An 18,519-nucleotide genomic window follows, 5' to 3' on the forward strand; every position below is an offset into this window, starting at 1 on the left:
GGGGCGGCTTGGATGCCGAGGTGAGAGTCTCCCTGCTTCCGAGTCTGAGATCATATCCGTGGAAAAGGGTGCCTTGCTGGCTGTGGAGAGAAGGAGGAAGAGCAGCTGCCACCACACTGCAGACTTGCGCCAGCCTGAACGAGTCTTTGATGAGCCAGTGTGGTGTAGTGGTTAAGAGCGGTAGTCTCGTAACCTGGGGAACCGGGTTCGATTCCCTGCTCCTCCACCTGCAGCTGCTGGGTGACCTTGGGCTAGTCACACTTCTCTGAAGTCTCTCAGCCCCACTCACCTCAGAGTGGTTGTTGTGGGGGAGGAAGGGAAAGGAGAATGTGAGCCGCTTTGAGACTCCTTAAAGGGAGTGAAAGGCGGGATATCAAATCCAAACTCTTCTTCTTCTTCCGCCTCTCCAGATATGAGGAAAAGCCTCTGCTACCGGAACTACAACGACACCTGCGAGAACGAGCTGTCTTTCAACATGACCAAGAAGATGTGCTGCTGTTCGTACAACATCGGGAAGGCCTGGAACAAGCCCTGCGAGCCCTGCCCCACCCCAGCCAGCTGTAAGCCAGCAGCCCCACACGACATGTTCTCGAAAACCACGCACCGAGTTTTCCGTGGCTTCCCCGGTCACCAAAATCTTGCTTAGAGTTACCGGTCATCTCTCACACCTAGCACTGCAAGAAGTAACTTTGTCCTTGCAGCTAGTCACAGCAGGGAGACATGGATAATCCATTGGGGGACAGGGGGCGGGCAGGTGTGGGGGACTCCCTGGTCCTGAATGGGGTAACTGTGCCCCTGAAGGACCAGGTGCGCAGCCTGGGAGTCATTTTGGACTCACAGCTGTCCATGGAGGCGCAGGTCAGTTCTGTGTCCAGGGCAGCTGTCTACCAGCTCCATCTGATACGCAGGCTGAGACCCTACCTGCCTGTAGACTGTCTCGCCAGAGTGGTGCATGCTCTGGTTATCTCCCGCTTGGACTACTGCAATGCGCTCTCTGTGGGGCTACCTTTGAAGGTGACTTGGAAACTACAACTAATCCAGAACGTGGCAGCTAGACTGGTGACTGGGACTGGCCGCCGGGACCACATAACACCGGTCCTGAGAGATCTGCATTGGCTCCGAGTACGTTTCCAAGCACAATTCAAAGTGTTGGTGCTGACCTTTAAAGCCCTAAATGGCCTCGGCCCAGTAGACCTGAAGGAGCGTCTCCACCCCCATCGTTCAGCCACTGAGGTCCAGCTCCAAGGGCCTTCTGGTGGTTCCCTCCCTGCGAGAAGGTTACAGGGAACCAGACACTACCGAAAAGGCCCTCTGCCTGGATCCCTTTAACTTGGCTTCTCACAATGAGGGAACTGCCAGAAGGCCCTCGGTGCTGGACCTCAGTGTCCGGATAGAACCATGCGGGATAGTCCAAGCAGGAGATAACCAGAGCATGCACCACTCTGGTGAGACAGTCTGCGGGCAGATAGGGTCTCAGCCTACATACCAAATGGAGCTGGTAGACAGCCGCCCTGGAAACAGAACTGACCTGTGCCTCCATGGATAGCTGTGAGTCCAAAATGACTCCCAGGCTGTGCACCTGGTACTTCAGGGGCACAGTCACCCCATTCAGGACCAGGGAATCCTCCACACCTGCCCGCCTCCTGTCCCCCCAAAAGAGTACTTCTGTCTAGTCAGGATTCACCCTCAATCTGTTAGCCGCCATCCATCCTCCAACCGCCTCCAGACACTCACACAGGACCTTCACCACCTTCACTGGTTCTGATTTGAAAGAGAGATAGAGCTGGGTATCATCCGCATACTGATGGATACCCAGCCCAAACCCCCTGATGATCTCTCCCAGCGGCCGCATGTAGATGTTGAAAAGCATGGGGGAGAGGACAGAACCCTGAGGCACCCCACAAGTGAGAGCCCAGGGGTCTGAACACTCATCCCCCACCACCACTTTCTGAACACGGCCCAGGAGGAAGGAGTGGAACCACTGTATGACAGTGGTTGTAATGTAATGAGGTGTATGAGCAAATCTTTCTTTACTGCTTCATCTTGCAGCTGAATACCAGATCCTATGTGGCAATCAAGCCCCTGGATTCATCATTGATATTCACACTGGGAAACCGATTGGTAAGTCAACCCCAAACCCCAGCCTCCTCTGTTCATATTTTCTGCTGATAACATTCCCCTTTGGGCTTTTAAAGGTGTGACTCTTGTCTCTTTGCGAAAACTGAGCTAGCAGGAAAAGAAGATCTTGCGTCATCAACTCTCGAAAAGTGTGCTTTTGCAGGGGGGAAAGTCAAAGGCAATACCTTTTTTAAAAAAAAATAATATTTATTATTTTCAGTAAATAAGCATAATACGAAAGAATTAACAGTAACAAAAACAAACAAAAGATAAAACCGAAAAAAGATAGAAAAAAGGAAAAAATAAAAACATACAATACAGGATAATGCCACTTAATTACCATATTTTTTGCTCTATAAGACTCACTTTTCCCCTCCTAAAAAGTAAGGGGAAATGTGTGTGCGCCTTATGGAGCGAATGCAGGCTGCACAGCTATCCCAGAAGCCAGAACAGCAAGAGGGATTGCTGCTTTCACTGCGCAACGATCCCTCTTGCTGTTCTGGCTTCTGAGATTCAGAATATTTTTTTTCTTGTTTTCCTCCTCCAAAAACTAGGTGCGTCTTGTGGTCTGGTGCGTCTTATAGAGCAAAAAATAAGTTACAATTAAGTACCATCCATCTTCATAAACATAGTATTTGACTTCCTCGAGTCTCTTCCATCTGAATTTCTTAGTAATTATCTGTAGCAGCTTCCAATATCAATATTTCGAAAAACCAAATCACAGTCATAATCATATTACATCACTTTCCATATTGTGCATTTTCTTATTTATAAATTTAATCCCAATTTAATCCTAGGCCTAATTGATTCTTTCAAGTGGTTACATATCTTTAATATTCAATAATATTTATTGAAATAGTCTTTAAATTTCTTCCAATCTTCTTGGTAAGTCAAAGGCAATACAGTGGTGCCTCGCAAGACGAAAAGAATCCGTTCTGTGATTCTCTTCATCTAGCGGTTTTTTTCGTCTTGCGAAGCAAGCCCATTGAAGGATTAGCGGATTAGCGCTATTAGCGGATTAGCGCTATTAGCGGCTTTTAGCGGCTTTTAGCGGCTTTTAGCGGCTTATCGGCTTAGCAGATAAGCGGCTTAGCGGCTTAGAAAAAGGGGGGGGGGAAACCAGCAGGAACTCACAAGACATTGTCATCTTGCGAAGCAAGCCCATAGGAAATTCGTTTTGCGAAGCACCTCCAAAACGGAAAACTCTTTCGTATAGCAAGTTTTCCGTCTTGCGGGGCACCACTGTATCAGGAATTAAAGTCTCAATGAAACGTTCCAGGATATTTGCTCCTGATTCTCAAGAAACCTGGTTTTCTGATTCTGTTTTCCAACTGACGCATAATATTTCATGGCTGCTGAGTAAACTCAAACCTTATTGGGCTGCCAGTGCAATAGCAGAGGCTTGACTGGGAAGCTTAAAGCCCGATGCACAGGAGACGGATTGAAGAAAAGGAAATACAGTGGTCCCTTGGTTCTCAAACTTAATCTGTTCCGGAAGCCCGTTCCAAAACCAAAGCATTCCAAAACCAAGGCGTACTTTCCCATAGAAAGCAATGCAAAATGGATTAATCCGTTCCAGACTTTAAAAAACGACCCCTAAAACAGCAATTGAACATTAATTTTGCTATCTAATGAGACCACTAATCCATAAAACGAAAGCAACAATCGGTGTACTGTACTATAAAATAAATAAGACAGTATTGTAGACGGTGAAAATTAAAATTATTATTTTTTTCTTACCTGCATTGATGATAGTCATGTTTGGATTTTATCCATTATTTACACAGTCACACAATCAATCAGTAGCTGCACTGGGTTCCACACAGTCACAAAATCAAATGAACTGAAAATGCCACAAAAACGTAAAATAAATAGCAAAAACAAAAGCGCCAAACTTAATCTGTCCTGGAGGTCCGTTTGACTTCCGAAATGTTCAAAAACCAAGGCACGGCTTCTGATTGGCGCAGGTGCCCCGGAAACAATAGCCGACAGTCGCATCGGACCTTCAGCTTCTGAAAAGCGTTTGAAAACCGGAACATTTTCTTCCGGGTTTTCGGCATTTGGGTACTGTCAGGGAACTGACATCAGTGTCCGAGGGAGAGAGCAAGTTCCAAAGGGATTCCAGAGAGCGTCCCGGGATTGGGAGAGGCAGCCCGTCTTCTGGGGAAGAGAATCAAGGATATCTCCAGGGAAGAAGGTGGGCAGATGGGGGAATCAGCGAGGCGGTCCCATGACTCCTTGCCGGGGACCAGCGGGGAGAGTAAGGGTCCTCCGCTGCCCACGCCCTCCTTGCGCAGAAGGCTTTCGCGCAGAGAGAGTAGGAGGAGACTAGGCATCAAAGAGCTTCTTTGCTGGAAGAAGTTTAAGAAACGCCCACTGACGGATTCTGCCAGCGATTGAGTCAGCCACGGGTGAGTGGCTGTCCGGACAGAAAAGGTTCACTCAGGAAACCCAGCCAGGTGTTGGCACCGGCTTACGCACGAGCAACCCCTAGAACCATTACAGGTACCAAGGCGTTTGAGAACCAAGGTACCACTGTATGAATTTTCTCTGCCCTGTAGTTTGACCAATTGTGACTAGTTGGAGTCAAAGATCTAAAAAAAGAAGAAGTGTAGATTCGCACCCTCTGACCAGCTTCTGTCATCATCAATCCTTATTACGGTCCAGAGACCCAACAAATCGTTAAAAAGCAATACACAATTCAGACAGCCTACCTCCAGGTTAAACAAGCATTTTGTTCAGAATATAGGGATCACTGGTTCTTGCAACCACCGATAAAAACTTTGCCACTGCTAATGTTCTGGCGTTTGTCCGGTCTTCCAATAGGAACCTGACACAGTGAGCCTCTGATTTTCCCGGGAAAGGTACCAGCAAGGGTAGTATCAGTTCAGCCCTGGCTTGCTCATATTTCGCACAGTGCAACAAAATATGTTTTATGGAATCGATGTCTTGAGCACACGAGCAAACTCTGTCCTGGTAGGGAACTCCTCTCAACCTGCCAGCCAACACTGCAGAAGGAAAGACGTTTAGTCTGGCTTTGGTGAAAAGCCTTTGATAATTTGGTACTGTCGGGTTTTTAATGTAAGAGACCAGCTTCTCTTTTGATTTGAAATCTTCGTTTTGGGCTTCTCAGAAGTACCTAAAGGCAAGAAAAGGCTGGAGGGGGTGAACGCTGGACCGCAATGGTGCCCGCCTGAGAGGGGCCATAACTGCGGTCCGGCACGCTCCAGCTGGGGATAAAAATCACTGCCTTTCCTGCAGATATTGATGAATGCAGCGAGATCCCCGCCATCTGCACCAACGGTGTCTGCATCAACCAGATCGGAAGTTTCCGTTGCGAGTGCCCCATTGGCTTCAGCTACAACAACATCCTGCTCATCTGTGAAGGTAAGGGCTGTGGTTCACGGGGAATGAGACCTCAGCGGCTGGGTAGAGAGATAATTTATTATGGTCGGAAATCAGCTTATGAAGCACACTTGAGGGTACAGTTCCAGAAGGAAAACAGACAATTAAAACAACGTACAGTGGTAGGGACGCGGGTGGCGCTGTGGGTTAAACCACAGAGCCTAGGACTTGCCGATCAGAAGGCCGGCGGTTCGAATCCCTGCAATGACGGGGTGAGCTCCCGTTGCTCGGTCCCTGCTCCTGCCAACCTAGCAGTTTGAAAGCACGTCAAAGTGCAAGTAGATAAATAGGTACCGCTCTGGCGGGAAGGTAAACAGCATATCCGTGCACTGCTCTGGTTCGCCAGAAGTGGCTTAGTCCTGCTGGCCACACGACCTGGAAGCTGTACGCCGGCTCCCTCGGCCGATAAAGCAAGATGAGCGCCGCAACCCCAGAGTCAGCCACGACTGGACCTAATGGCCATGATTCCCTTTACCTTTACCTTACAGTGGTACCTCGGGTTAAGTACTTAATTTGTTCTGGAGGTCTGTTCTTAGCCTGAAACTGTTCGCAACCTGAAGCACCACTTTAGCTAATGGGGCCTCCCTCTGCCGCCACACCGCTGGAGCACAGTTTCTGTTCTCATCCTGAAGCAAAGTTCTTAACCTGAAGCAGTATTTCTGGGTTAGCGGAGTCTGTAACCTGAAGCGTATGTAACCTGAGGTACCACTGTACAACAATAAATTTTAAATTTATAAATGCGATGAGCGTATAAACACTTAAAACTTTGAGATAAACTACGGCAGTTACCCATGGAATGAATTTTGGGGGTTTTCTTAACGAACTAGTTTGAGTCGGGAGATGGTCTACGCCTACAGATCTGTACACAGAATCTAGCAACCATCCAGGTCGTCTCCTGATCTTTGCCTAACAGGAAAAGGTCACATTTTTGCTTTTCCGGGAGGTCAGCGAGCCTCACCAGCAGGGGATCAATGGTCTCATTCCGTGCCTCTTCATAAAAGGGACATCTAAAGAACCAGTGCTCTGGGCTTCCTATCTCCAGGGTTGGTGGCGTGCTGGTTCCCCAGTTTGGGGGGTGGAGGACAGAGGTGGTAGAAAGGGCAGCTGGAAACATGAAGGCCCTGTCGCTGCGCATTTGCTGGCGAGCGCATTGCTTGGAAGAGCCCGTGCCCCAGACAAGTGGGATGAATCATGTGTTGCTTCTGACCGCCCCCTTTCCAATCCCCTACAGACATTGACGAATGCAGCAGCGGTGAGAACCTCTGCCAGAGAAACGCCGATTGCCTCAACAGCCCGGGAAGTTACCGGTGCGAGTGCTCTTCCGGATACAAGCTCTCGCCCAGCGGAGCCTGCGTGGGTAAGTCGGGAGGTGTTGCTTTGCACCCCAGACCCGGGAGCGGGGGGCTTCACTTGGGGTAGTTGAACAGCCACCTTCCCTTTAACTCCAGGCCTGAGCGATCTCCCTGGAAGGAGAGAAAAGGAGGCAGAGAGCAGCTTGTCAGGGGCTGGACTGAGGAGGAATCCTCCTGTACTCCCCAGAGAGGAGGGAGACAGTATAGATTTAGAACAGTGGTTTGCAGAAGGGCACGGTTCAGAGGCTGCAGAGAGGAGAAGCTGGGAAATATTGGGAGAGGAACATCAGGAAGAAGCAGCAGCACCAGGGGAGAGACAGTTAACAGATTCAGTGTCTCTTGGAAGCATTCCTGATCCCTGCCACCCTCTCCCAGGACCCAGTGTGCCTTGAGAGTAGGAGAACAGAAAGCTCAGAGGCTGAAAGCACAGATCAGCCACTGCAGGGGTGACGTAGAATAGGAGGGACTGAGGGGGTGGGACGTTACTCAGAGCAATGCCATTATCTAAGAGAGACCTCATTCCTTCCTCTCTCTCTGTGAATATTGAATAAACTACATGGTAAGAACTCTTTTTGTTTATCTGCTTCTTGGCACCCCACAGTGAGAGGGATAGGATTCCCTGAAGCCTTGACACAACCTCTTGATCCCCTTACACACACACACACACACACACACACACACACACACACACACGTGGATCTAGCCCATGTTGTTGTTGTTTAGTCATTTAGTCGTGTCTGACTCTTCATGACCCCCTGGACCAGAGCACGCCAGGCCCTCCTGTCTTCCACTGCCTCCCGCAGTTTGGTCAAACTCATGCTGGTCGCTTCGAGAACACTGTCCCACCATCTCATCCTCTGTCGTCCCCTTATCCTTGCGCCCTCCATCTTTCCCAGCATCAGGGTCTTTTCCAGGGAGTCTTCTCTTCTCATGAGGTGGCCAAAGTCTTGGAGTCTCAGCTTCAGGATCTGTCCTTCCAGTGAGCACTCAGGGCTGATTTCCTTCAGAATGGAGAGGTTGGATCTTCTTGCAGTCCATGGGACTCTCAAGAGTCTCCTCCAGCACCAGAATTCAAAAGCATCCATTCTTTGGCGATCAGCCTTCTTTATGGTCCAGCTCTCACTTCCATAGATCAGGATCGTCCTACACGAGAGTAGGACGATCCTAACAGCAGGTTGCCCTCTGCATTCCAGAGAGGTCGTACCTGAGATGCTGGCTTCTCTCGGTCACTCACCTGGGCTGTCTGTTTCCTGCCCTTGTTTCCCCAGGCCGCAACGAGTGCCAGGAGATCCCCAACGTCTGTAGCCACGGCGACTGCGTGGACACGGAAGGGAGCTATCTCTGCATCTGCTTCAACGGGTTCAAGGCCACCGGGGACTTGACCATGTGCATGGGTGAGTAGGGATCTTCGGGCAGAAGGAATCCTCTTCTCCCTCTGGCCTGTCTTCATGCTGCCGATTTTGCAGTTGAGCAGGGGAACTCACTGCCACATGACGGCCACCAATTTGGATGGCTTTGAAAGAAAAAGAAAGAAAATGAATGGGGGGGAAATGTATAAAGAAAAGAAGATTGGCAGAATAAATTATTGAACTATGCAGGGCAAATTATTACCCCAAAAAAGGGGCAATTGTTTAAAGCATATTTTTTAAGCTTTGTGTACAGATTTGTTTCCCTACTATAACTTTTAAAAGTCACTTGTAATAAGATGAAGAAGGTTTTAAAATTGGATTGTTAAGTATATAAGGTTTTATGGAAGTGCATAAACAAGTATATTATAATGGAACCAAGAGGGGGAATGGAGGGAAGTTGATCAAAATTTATGGTTTGATTTGGTTGTGGGTGTGTTGTTGTTTTTTTTGGTATTGTTATTTTTGGAAGATCGATAAATTGTTATCAATTGTATCTCAAGCCATTTGCCCATGTTGCCATGCAACCAGTCCATGCAAAATGTAGGCACCCTATATATAGAAAGGAGCAAACCGGTGATATTTTAGGGAGCAGGCTAGCAAGCGGGGCCCATGACTTACATCATAGGAGCCTACACAACACATGTTGCTGGATGTAGGTTTTATTTTATTTGTTTTTTATCTTATATTTTGGAAATGTACATCCAGTGGGGTTTTTTTTTGGGGGGGGGGAGTTGGGGCCCTAAGCTATAGCTTGTTTAGCTTATACAGTGGTACCTCAGGTTAAGTACTTAATTCATTCCGGAGGTCCGTTCTTAACCTGAAACTGATCTTAACCTGAAGCACCACTTTAGCTAATGGGGCCTCCTGCTGCCGCCGCGCCGCCGGATTTCTGTTCTCATCCTGAAGCAAAAGTTCTTAACCTGAAGCACTATTTCTGGGTTAGCGGAGTCTGTAACCTGAAGTGTATGTAACCCGAGGTACCACTGTACGTAAATCCGGCACTGGCTGTATACAATGCAGAGTTCATCATTCTGGGTTGTTCTTAGGATTGCTTCAGAGGCTCTGAAGTGCATCAATCGACGTCACATCAATCCCCTCTCGCTGTTTTTGCATCCACAGACATCGACGAGTGCGACCGCCAGCCCTGCGGGAACGGGACGTGCAAGAACACAGTCGGCTCCTACAATTGCCTCTGCTTCCCCGGGTTTGAGCTAACCCACAACAACGACTGCATGGGTAAGAGCAAGGGCAGGGACCCAAGGACCGAGTGTGGCCCTCCAAGCCTTCCCGCCTGGCCCTCAGGACTCTCCACAGGCCACACCCCCTTTCCTAAGCCACACCCCTCGCTGATCCAGCTTCACCTCCTCCTCGGACGTTTTTTTTCTGGAATAGAGTCGCAGAATCGCAGGCCTGTAGAGTTATAGACTCATTGAACTGCAGACTTGGTTGGGATCCATAGGGTCATCCAATACAAACCTCTTTAATGCAGGAATCAATAATAATAATTTATTACTTGTACCCCTTCCATATAACTGGGTTTCCCCAGCTGCTCTGGGAGCCTTGCAGCAAAACATAAAAGAACACAACAAAACCTCAGGCATTAAAAGCTTCCCTATACAGGGCTGCTTTCAGATGTCTTCTAGTTGTTTATTTCCTTGACATCTGGTGGGCGGGCGCCACCACTGAGAAGGCCCTCTGCCTGGTTCCCTGTAACCTCACTTCTGGCAGTGAGGGAACCGCCAGAAGACTCTTGGAGCTGGACCTCAGTGTCCGGGCTGGACGATGGGAGTGGAGACGCTCCTTCGGGTATACAGGGCCATTTAGGGCTTTCAAGGTCAGCACCAACACTTTGAATTGTGCTCGGAAACGTCCTGGGAGCCAGCATGGATCCTTTAGGACCAGTGTTACATGGTCCCAGCGGCCACTCCAAGTCACCAGTTTATCGGCTGCAATCGGGATTAGCTGTAGTTTCCAAGTCACCTTCAAAGGCAGCACTCGAAAGCACATCAGTGCAAGTAGATAAATAGGTACCACTGCCGCAGGAAGGTAAACAGCGTTTGGTTTCCGTCATGGTGTCCCATTGCGCCAGAAGCGGTTTAGTCTGCTGGCCGCATAAACCAGAAAGCTGACTGCGGACAAACACCGGCTCCCTCGGCCTGAAAGCGGAGATGAGCACCGCAACCCCATAGTCGGACTGGACTTGACTGTCCAGGGGTCCTGTAACTTTGATGATAACAACTAGGACTAGCCTCCTGAGAAACAGTTTCTACCCAAATGCGATTTTGGTTTTAAAAGCAGTGTAAGGTAGTCTCTGTGGGAATATATTGTATTCAGTTATGGAGTATCAGAGTTTTTAGGGGGATAACCAGGCTGGGATAGCTGGGATAGCAGGCTTGTTGGTTTTTGAATGTCTGATGTAGATTTTTTTCAATTTCTTTGTTCTGTATGGGACAATAAAGATAATAAATAACAACAACAACAACAATAATAATAATAATATCCTGCCCATCTGACTTTCCCCCAACCACTCTGGGTGGCTTCCAATATCTATAAAAACATAATAAAACATGACACATTAAAAATCTTCCCCTTCAGGGCTGCCTTCCAATGTCTTCTAAAGCGAATGAATCAAAGCTAATGCGATTCCAAACTCCCAGAATGCCTCTGGATAGAGGATGCAGAGATTTGTGTAGAAACCAGTAGGTTTTCCCATCGATCTCTTCCACCTTTGCCTCTGGCCTCGCCCGCCCCAGCTCACGGCCCTCGGGAGGATATGTCAGCCCTTGGGTTGCAAACCATAGCTGTCAACCGTCCCTTATTTGGCGGGACAGTCCCTTATCCCAGCGCTGTGTCCCACTGCTGTCCCTTATTGATGATGTCCCTTAAATTTCCCGGGTTTCAAAGGAAGCAGCTCCTCTCCCTCCCTCCCTGCCGGCCAAGGAGGAGGGAGGCTCCAACTGTGTTGCTTGGCTGCGTTGCTCACCCAATAAGGAGTCCAAGAATGACTGGGGGGTGGAGCTTGCATGCCTTGTGCCAATCAAATCGGCCGCGTTGCCTGGGGACTCGCCTTTGCTCAGCGCTTCCCAGCAGAGAGGTGACGGTGGTTTTCCTTGCTGCATCCCCTTTGCCGGGTTGCTGCGCTGTGGGAACCACCGCTTGAGGCTTCGTTTGGCTGCTGGCTGGGCTTTCTGCCTTTGGCTCGGAGGGGCTCAGAAGTTGAACATACCTGTGCTTGGAAAATCCCTTATTTTGGCTGCTGATCCCTTATTTTCGAGGCTGCTGGTCCCTTATTTTCAAATCTGTGACAGCTATGTTGCGAACTGCTCTAGATTCCTGCGGCAGGAGGTGGCTCGGCTATCTTACGGGGACGCACTTTGCCGGCACAGCTCCTGCTCACGTTCTCTCTCTCTCCCCCCCTCCCCCCGCAGACATCGACGAATGCTCCTCTCTGGCGGGGCAGGTGTGTCGGAACGGTCAGTGTATCAACAACATCGGATCTTTCCGGTGCCTCTGCCAGGAGGGCTATGACCACACGCCGGACGGCAAGAACTGCGTCGGTGGGTGTCTTCTGGATCCTCTCCCTGGAGGCCCCCCAGGAAGGGTGGGGTGGTCCAAGCAGGGTGGGACGTCCCCAGAGGGAATCCATCCCACCAACCAGCAACAAGTCGGACATCTCTTCGTGGAAGAGGGCGGGGTGGCCTCTTCACTTCCAGACACTCGAACGAGGCATAGGATCACAACAATGAGAAATCGAGCCTTTAGTGTTGTTGGCTCAGTCCTGCGGAACTCCTTGCCACTTGAAATTCAGCAGAGCTTTTGTTATATTCCATTTGTTTTATTCATTTATTATAATAAAAAATAATTACCGTATTTTTTGCTCTATAAGACACACTTTTTCCCTCCTAAAAAGTAAGGGGAAATGTGTGTGCGTCTTATGGAACGAATGCAGGCTGCGCAGCTATCCCAGAAGCCAGAACAGCAAGAGGGATTGCTGCTTTCACTGCACAGCGATCCCTCTTGCTGTTCTGGCTTCTGAGATTCAGAATATTTTTTTTCTTGTTTTCCTCCTCTAAAAACTAGGTGTGTCTTGTGGTCTGGTGTGTCTTATAGAGCGAAAAATACGGTATATACTGCAGTGCATTTTAAAAATATATCAGAGCAGTTTACAGCAATAAAATATAAGAGTACAATAAAAAACCACATATTTAAAAGGTCAAAAATAGACACCGTTGTGGAGGGATGCATTCTTAATGGCCTATGTCGCAGAAGAGTTTCCAGCAGGAGTTTAAAAGCTGGCAGAAAAGGTGCCTGGTGAATTTATAGTGGCAGGGAGTTCCGCAGGACTGGGCCAATGACACAAAAGGCTCTATTTCTCATTGTTGTCCAGTGAACTTCACCAACTCAGGGAATGACCCATGGGTGTTCCTGCATATCAGCGATCGAACTGGGATGTAAGGGATCAGGCGATTTGTTGAGGTACCAACAAATGCAAGGAGGAACAGGTGTCTGTGTCGGAAATCAAGCCTATCTCGGGAGTAACTGGCAACACTCCCAGGCACCCGGCTTCATCTCCTGTTGACCTCCCTGGCTGCATTCTCAGCAAGATCCAGGCTAGGTCGCGATAGGCGATTCTTCTCAGCGTGAGAAGAACACCCCCCCCTCCCTCCTGCTCTCCCGGCAGGGAAAAGGAGATAGACAGAAAACGTTTTTACATGCTTTTACAGTGGTGCCTCGCAAGACGAAATTAATCCGTTCCTCGAGTCTCTTCGTCTAGCGGTTTTTTCGTCTTGTGAAGCAACCCTATTAGCGGCTTAGCGGATTAGCGCTATTAGTGGTTTAGCGGCTATTAAAGGCTTAGCGGCTATTAAAGGATTAGCAGATTAGCGGCTAAAAGGCTATTAGCGGCTTAGCGGCTTAGAAAAATGGGAGAGAAGCGGAAAAAAATCGGAACACTTGCAAGACGTTTTCGTCTTGCAAAGCAAGCCCACAGGGAAAATCGTCTTGCGAAGCAGCTCAAAAACGGAAAACCCTTTCGTCTAGCGGGTTTCCTGTCTTGCGAGGCATTCGTCTTGCGGGGCACCACTGTATTTCTATCTTTGAAGCATTACAGAAAACATGACTGCTCTCCAGCAGTCGAGAGACAAACACCTCCTGTACTACCTGTACAAGAGCAAGAGGAAGAGCTCATATTACACTCTGAGCTAATTCTGGTGCATCGCCCTGTGTTTTGACTGTCCCTCTGTTTCCCACGGAACAGTCCCAACTTTCCATCATGTGATGTTTTCAAGCTAGCAGTTTTCAGCTCCATTGCTGCTATATCGTAACAGCCGGAAGGTGATGTGCGAACAGGGTTTAGTGAGAAGTCTAGAATCAGAGGGACGCGGGTGGCGCTGTGGGTTAAACCACAGAGCCTAGGACTTGCCGATCAGAAGGTCGGCGGTTCGAATCCCCGCGGCGGGGTGAGCTCCCGTTGCTCGGTCCCTGCTCCTGCCAACCTAGCAGTTTGAAAGCACATCAAAAGTGCAAGTAGATAAATAGGTACCACTCTGGAGGGAAGGTAAACGGCGTTTCCGTGCGCTGCTCTGGTTCTCCAGAAGCGGCTTAGTCCTGCTGGCCACATGACCCGGAAGATGTACGCCGGCTCCCTCAGCCAATAAAGCGAGATTAGCGCCACAACCCCAGAGTCGGTCATGACTGGACCTAATGGTCAGGGGTCCCTTTACCTTTTAGTAGAATCAGAGGCAGAAGCTGGAGCCCCATTAGGTGACTCCCAACATCTCCACGCTGACCCTCTTTCCTTCTTCCTCCCAGACATCAACGAATGTGTCAGCCTTCCTGGGACTTGCTCTCCGGGGACCTGCCAGAATCTAGAAGGTTCCTTCCGTTGCATCTGTCCGCCTGGTTACGAGGTGCAAAACGACAACTGCATCGGTAAGTTTCATTTTTGAAGCTGTCCCAGAAACTCCAGTGGGTGCAGAATGCTGCAGCGAGGCTCCTCACGGGGTCTCTGCCATTGGAGCATATTCACCCAGTGCTTTTCCGGCTGCACTGGCTCCCGGTGGAGTACAGGGTCAGATTTAAGGTGCTGCTTTTGACCTTTAAAGCCGTTCACAACTTAGGACCCTCGTAACTACAGGACCGCCTCTCCCGGTATGCCCCACGGAGAGCCTCAAGGTCCATAAACAGCAACGCCCTCGAGGTCCCGGGCCCTAAGGAAGTCAGATTAACTTCAACCAGAGCCAGGGCCTTCTCAGTGATGGCTCCGACCTGGTGGAACGCTCTGCCTCATGAGACCAGGGCCCTGCAATATCTGATTTCTTTCCGCAGGGCCTGTAAGACAGAGTTGTTCCCCTTGGCCTTTGGCTTGGAGCCAATTTGATTCCCTCCCCCTCTTTCTTTTCCCTCCTGTGATAAGGCTGCATTTTAATATTTTAATGTTTCAATATTTTAATGTTGTATTTTAATCTTGTTTTTAAGTTGTATTCATTCAACTTGTTTTTATTATTGCTTGTAAGCCGCCCTGAACCCGGCCTTGACTGGGGAGGGCGGGGTATAAATAAAAATTATTATTATTATTATTATTCAAAGCTCTTTCTTCGCTGCTTCTCCACGGTTTGTTGTGGCTGAAGCCGTGCTCGGTAAACCTTGGTTTATTTTTGCTGCAGAACATCTTGGTGAGTTTGAATAAGGGAAACTCGACGAGATATAAATCCGGCGGGTTGTGCCCGATTAAATTCTACCAACTGAAATGAATGTATCTAGGTTAAAAACATGGGCAGCTGCCTGGTCCATCTACCTCAATGTTGTCTACACTGATGGACAGCTGCTGTCCAGGGTTTCAGGAAAAGGAACATTCCCAGCACAGCTGGAATCGAACCTGGAGCCTTCTCCATCCAAAGCCTTACCACCGAGCTGGGCACCCAGTTAGTCATGTCCTTTAATTCCACCGGGTCTACTCTAAGTAGGGCTTACACTGGACGCAACTGCCAAAATAAGCTGGGGAAAGGATTTGAAGAAAACTGTTCCATAAACACACATACAGTCGTGAATTGGATCTCAAATGCCTTGGCTCCCAAACAAATAGAAACCCAGAAGTGAGTGTTCTGGCTTTTGAAGGAATTTTGGAAGCCGGACATCCGGCGCGGCTTCTGACTGGAGCCAATCGGAAGCCGTGCCTTTGTTTTCGAACGGTTCCAGGAGTCAAATGGAATCGTGGGACGCATTCTGTTCGAGACCAAGGTAATAATAATAATAATAATAATAATTTATTATTTATACCCCGCCCATCTGGCCGGGCCTCCCCAGCCACTCTGGGCAGCTTCCAAAAAAAATACTAAAATACTGCAATACATCAAACATTAAAAGCCTCCCTAAACAGGGCTGCCTTCAGATGTCTTCTAAAAGTTTGGTAGTTGTTGTTCTCTTTGACATCTGGTGGGAGGGCGTTCCACAGGGCAGGTGCCACCACCGAGAAGGCCCTCTGCCTGGTTCCCTGTAACCAACTTCTCTCGGGGGGGGGGGGCCAGAAGGCCCTCGGCGCTGGACCTCAGTGTCCGGGTAGAACGATGGGGGTGGAGACGCTCCATCAGATACGGCTGTATATTTGTTTTGCAGCTGACTCACCTCTGACCAGAGTAGACCTGTTGGTGTCAATGGACCCAAGGCACCCTTTCATTTCACTTTGAGAAGGACTAACATTGGAGACAACCCGTTGTTTCTTAAGCTGCTTTAACCAGACGCCTGTTTTGTTGGTGCGAACAGATATCAACGAATGCGAGGAGGAGCCTAACATCTGCCTCTTTGGGACCTGCACCAACGCACCTGGAAGCTTCCATTGCATCTGCCCACCTGGTTTTGTGCTCTCCGACAACGGCCGACGCTGCTTCGGTGAGTGACTAGCCAGTGGCACGGCTTTCCCCCATCCTGCCCTGGCCGGATGTCCATCCACCCCCCTGCTCTGGGACCATACTATCCTCTTGGTGGTTTTTAAAGGGACCCCTGACCATTAGGTCCAGTCGTGACCAACTCTGGGGTTGCGGCGTTCATCTCGCTTTACTGGCCGAGGGAGCCGGCGTACAGCTTCAGGGTCATGTGGCCAGCAGGACTAAGCCGCTTCTGGCGAACCAGAGCAGCGCACGGAAACGCCGTTTACCTTCCCGCCGGAGTGGTACCTATTTATCTACTTGCACTTTGACGTGCTTTCAAACTGCTAGGTTGGCAGGAGCAGGGACCGAGGAACGGGAGCTCACCCCGTCGCGGGGATTCGAACCGCCGACCTTCTGATCGGCAAGTCCTAGGCTCTGTGGTTTAACCCACAGCACCACCCGTGTCCCAGTAATAGGTTTAATAATAATAATAATAAATAATAAATAATAATAGTAATAGGTTTAATAAGCCCTAATAGGTTTACAGAAAAGATTAAAGAATAAAATTATCACCGGGGGTGGGAATGAACAACAATAATATAGGGCCCATGCCCTGTTCTTCCTCTGCCCTGCAGACACTCGGCAAAGCTTCTGTTTCACCCGCTTCGACAACGGCAAATGTTCCGTGCCAAAGGCCTTCAACACCACCAAGGCCCGGTGCTGCTGCAGCAAGATGCCCGGGGAAGGCTGGGGAGACCCTTGTGAGCTTTGCCCGCAGGAGGGCAACGGTAGGTGACGCAGCTGGGCTGGCCTGGCATGGAGAGAGTTTGCCGGTGAACTGGATTCAGGGCCGGCCCACCTATTAGGTGGTTTGAAACAGCTGCCTCAGGCGGCATAATCCCCAAAGTCCACCTGCCAGTGGAGAAGCGGTGCACACAGCTCACAGACCCTCCAAGTTCCCCTGTTTTCCAGAGACAGTCCTGGATTTACAGAAGTTGTTACGGTTTCTGATTTGATCCCGGAATGTCCTACTTTTCCTTAGGACGTCCTTATTTTCATCAGAGAAATGTTGGAGGGGATGGAAGAGGACGTTCTTATTTTCATCAGAGAAATATTGGAGGGGATGGAATAGGACGTCCCTATTTTCATCAGAGAAATGTTGGAGGGGATGGAATAGGACGTCCCTATTTTCATCAGAGAAATATTGGAGGGGATGGAATAGGACGTCCCTATTTTCATCAGAGAAATATTGGAGGGGATGGAATAGGACGTCCCTATTTTCATCAGAGAAATGTTGGAGGGGATGGAATAGGACGTCCCTATTTCATCAGAGAAATGTTGGAGGGGATGGAATAGGATGTCCCTATTTTCATCGGAGAAATGTTGGAGGGGATGGAATAGGACGTCCCTATTTTCATGACAGGAGTGCCTGGTGTGCTCTGGTCCAAGGGGTCACGAAGAGTCGGACACGACTAAATGACTAAACATCAAAATTTTCATGGGAGAAACATAGGAGGGGATGGAATAGGACGTCACTCTTTTCATGGGAGAAATGTTGGAGGGGATGGATTAGGACATCTCTACTTTCATTGGAGAAACGTTGGAGGATATGGAAAAGAACATCCCTCTTTTCATTAGATAAATGTTGGAGGGTGTGGAATAGGACGCCCCTATTTTCGTCAGAGAAATGTTGGAGGTTTTGAGCTCATGTGATCATTCGCAGAGACAGACAGGCAGATGCAACCAAACAAGCCACACTCAGAGCAGATGATTGACCTGAATGCATTTAAAGCCTAGACTCTAGGGATTTCAGCGGAGCTCTTCTGAGTATGGCTTAACGTCAGCAAGCACACAATCCAGGTGTCTTCTGTGTGCACCTAAAGAACCTCAGACTGGTCTCCTCTCTGATTACCACTGGTAATTCATTCCAGAGAGCCAGAGCTGCAACACGAAAAGCCCAAATAAGATTTGTTGTTGTTTAGTCGTGTCCAACTCTTCATGACCCCCTGGACCAGAGCACGCCAGGCACTCCTGTCTTCCACTGCCTCCTGCAGTTTGGTCAAACTCATGCTGGTAGCTTCGAGAACACTGTCCCACCATCTCGTCCTTTGTCGTCCCCTTCTCCTTGCGCCCTCCATCTTTCCCAACATCAGGGTCTTTTCCAGGGAGTCTTCTCTTCTCATGAGGTGGCCAAAGTCTTGGAGCCTCAGCTTCAGGATCTGTCCTTCCAGTGAGCACTCAGGGCTGATTTCCTTCAGAATGGAGAGGTTTGATCTTCTTGCAGTCCATGGGACTCTCAAGAGTCTCCTCCAGCACCAGAATTCAAAAGCATCCATTCTTCAGCGATCAGCCTTCTTGATGGTCCAGCTC

At 49.2% G+C, this 18,519-nt stretch overlaps 1 protein-coding gene across 3 annotated transcripts in view; it reads left to right on the plus strand.

The window, feature by feature from the left end:
* The window catches only part of FBN3 (fibrillin 3), a 163,610-nt gene that overhangs the window by 122,517 nt on the left and 22,574 nt on the right, over positions 1-18,519 (plus strand). For 2 of the 3 annotated variants that reach the window (XM_081177548.1, XM_081177549.1), the window contains 10 exons: positions 411-560; positions 2,050-2,121; positions 5,380-5,505; positions 6,755-6,880; positions 8,144-8,269; positions 9,404-9,520; positions 11,713-11,841; positions 14,096-14,215; positions 16,046-16,171; positions 16,785-16,937. In XM_081177548.1, the coding sequence (XP_081033674.1) occupies positions 411-560; positions 2,050-2,121; positions 5,380-5,505; positions 6,755-6,880; positions 8,144-8,269; positions 9,404-9,520; positions 11,713-11,841; positions 14,096-14,215; positions 16,046-16,171; positions 16,785-16,937 (1,245 nt within the window). The remainder of the gene's footprint in view (positions 1-410; positions 561-2,049; positions 2,122-5,379; positions 5,506-6,754; positions 6,881-8,143; positions 8,270-9,403; positions 9,521-11,712; positions 11,842-14,095; positions 14,216-16,045; positions 16,172-16,784; positions 16,938-18,519) is intronic. The other variant, XM_081177550.1, reaches the window with a different exon arrangement.

Source organism: Podarcis bocagei (assembly GCF_964188305.1).
Source record: "Podarcis bocagei genome assembly, chromosome: 18".
Taxonomy (NCBI): Eukaryota; Metazoa; Chordata; class Lepidosauria; order Squamata; family Lacertidae; genus Podarcis; species Podarcis bocagei.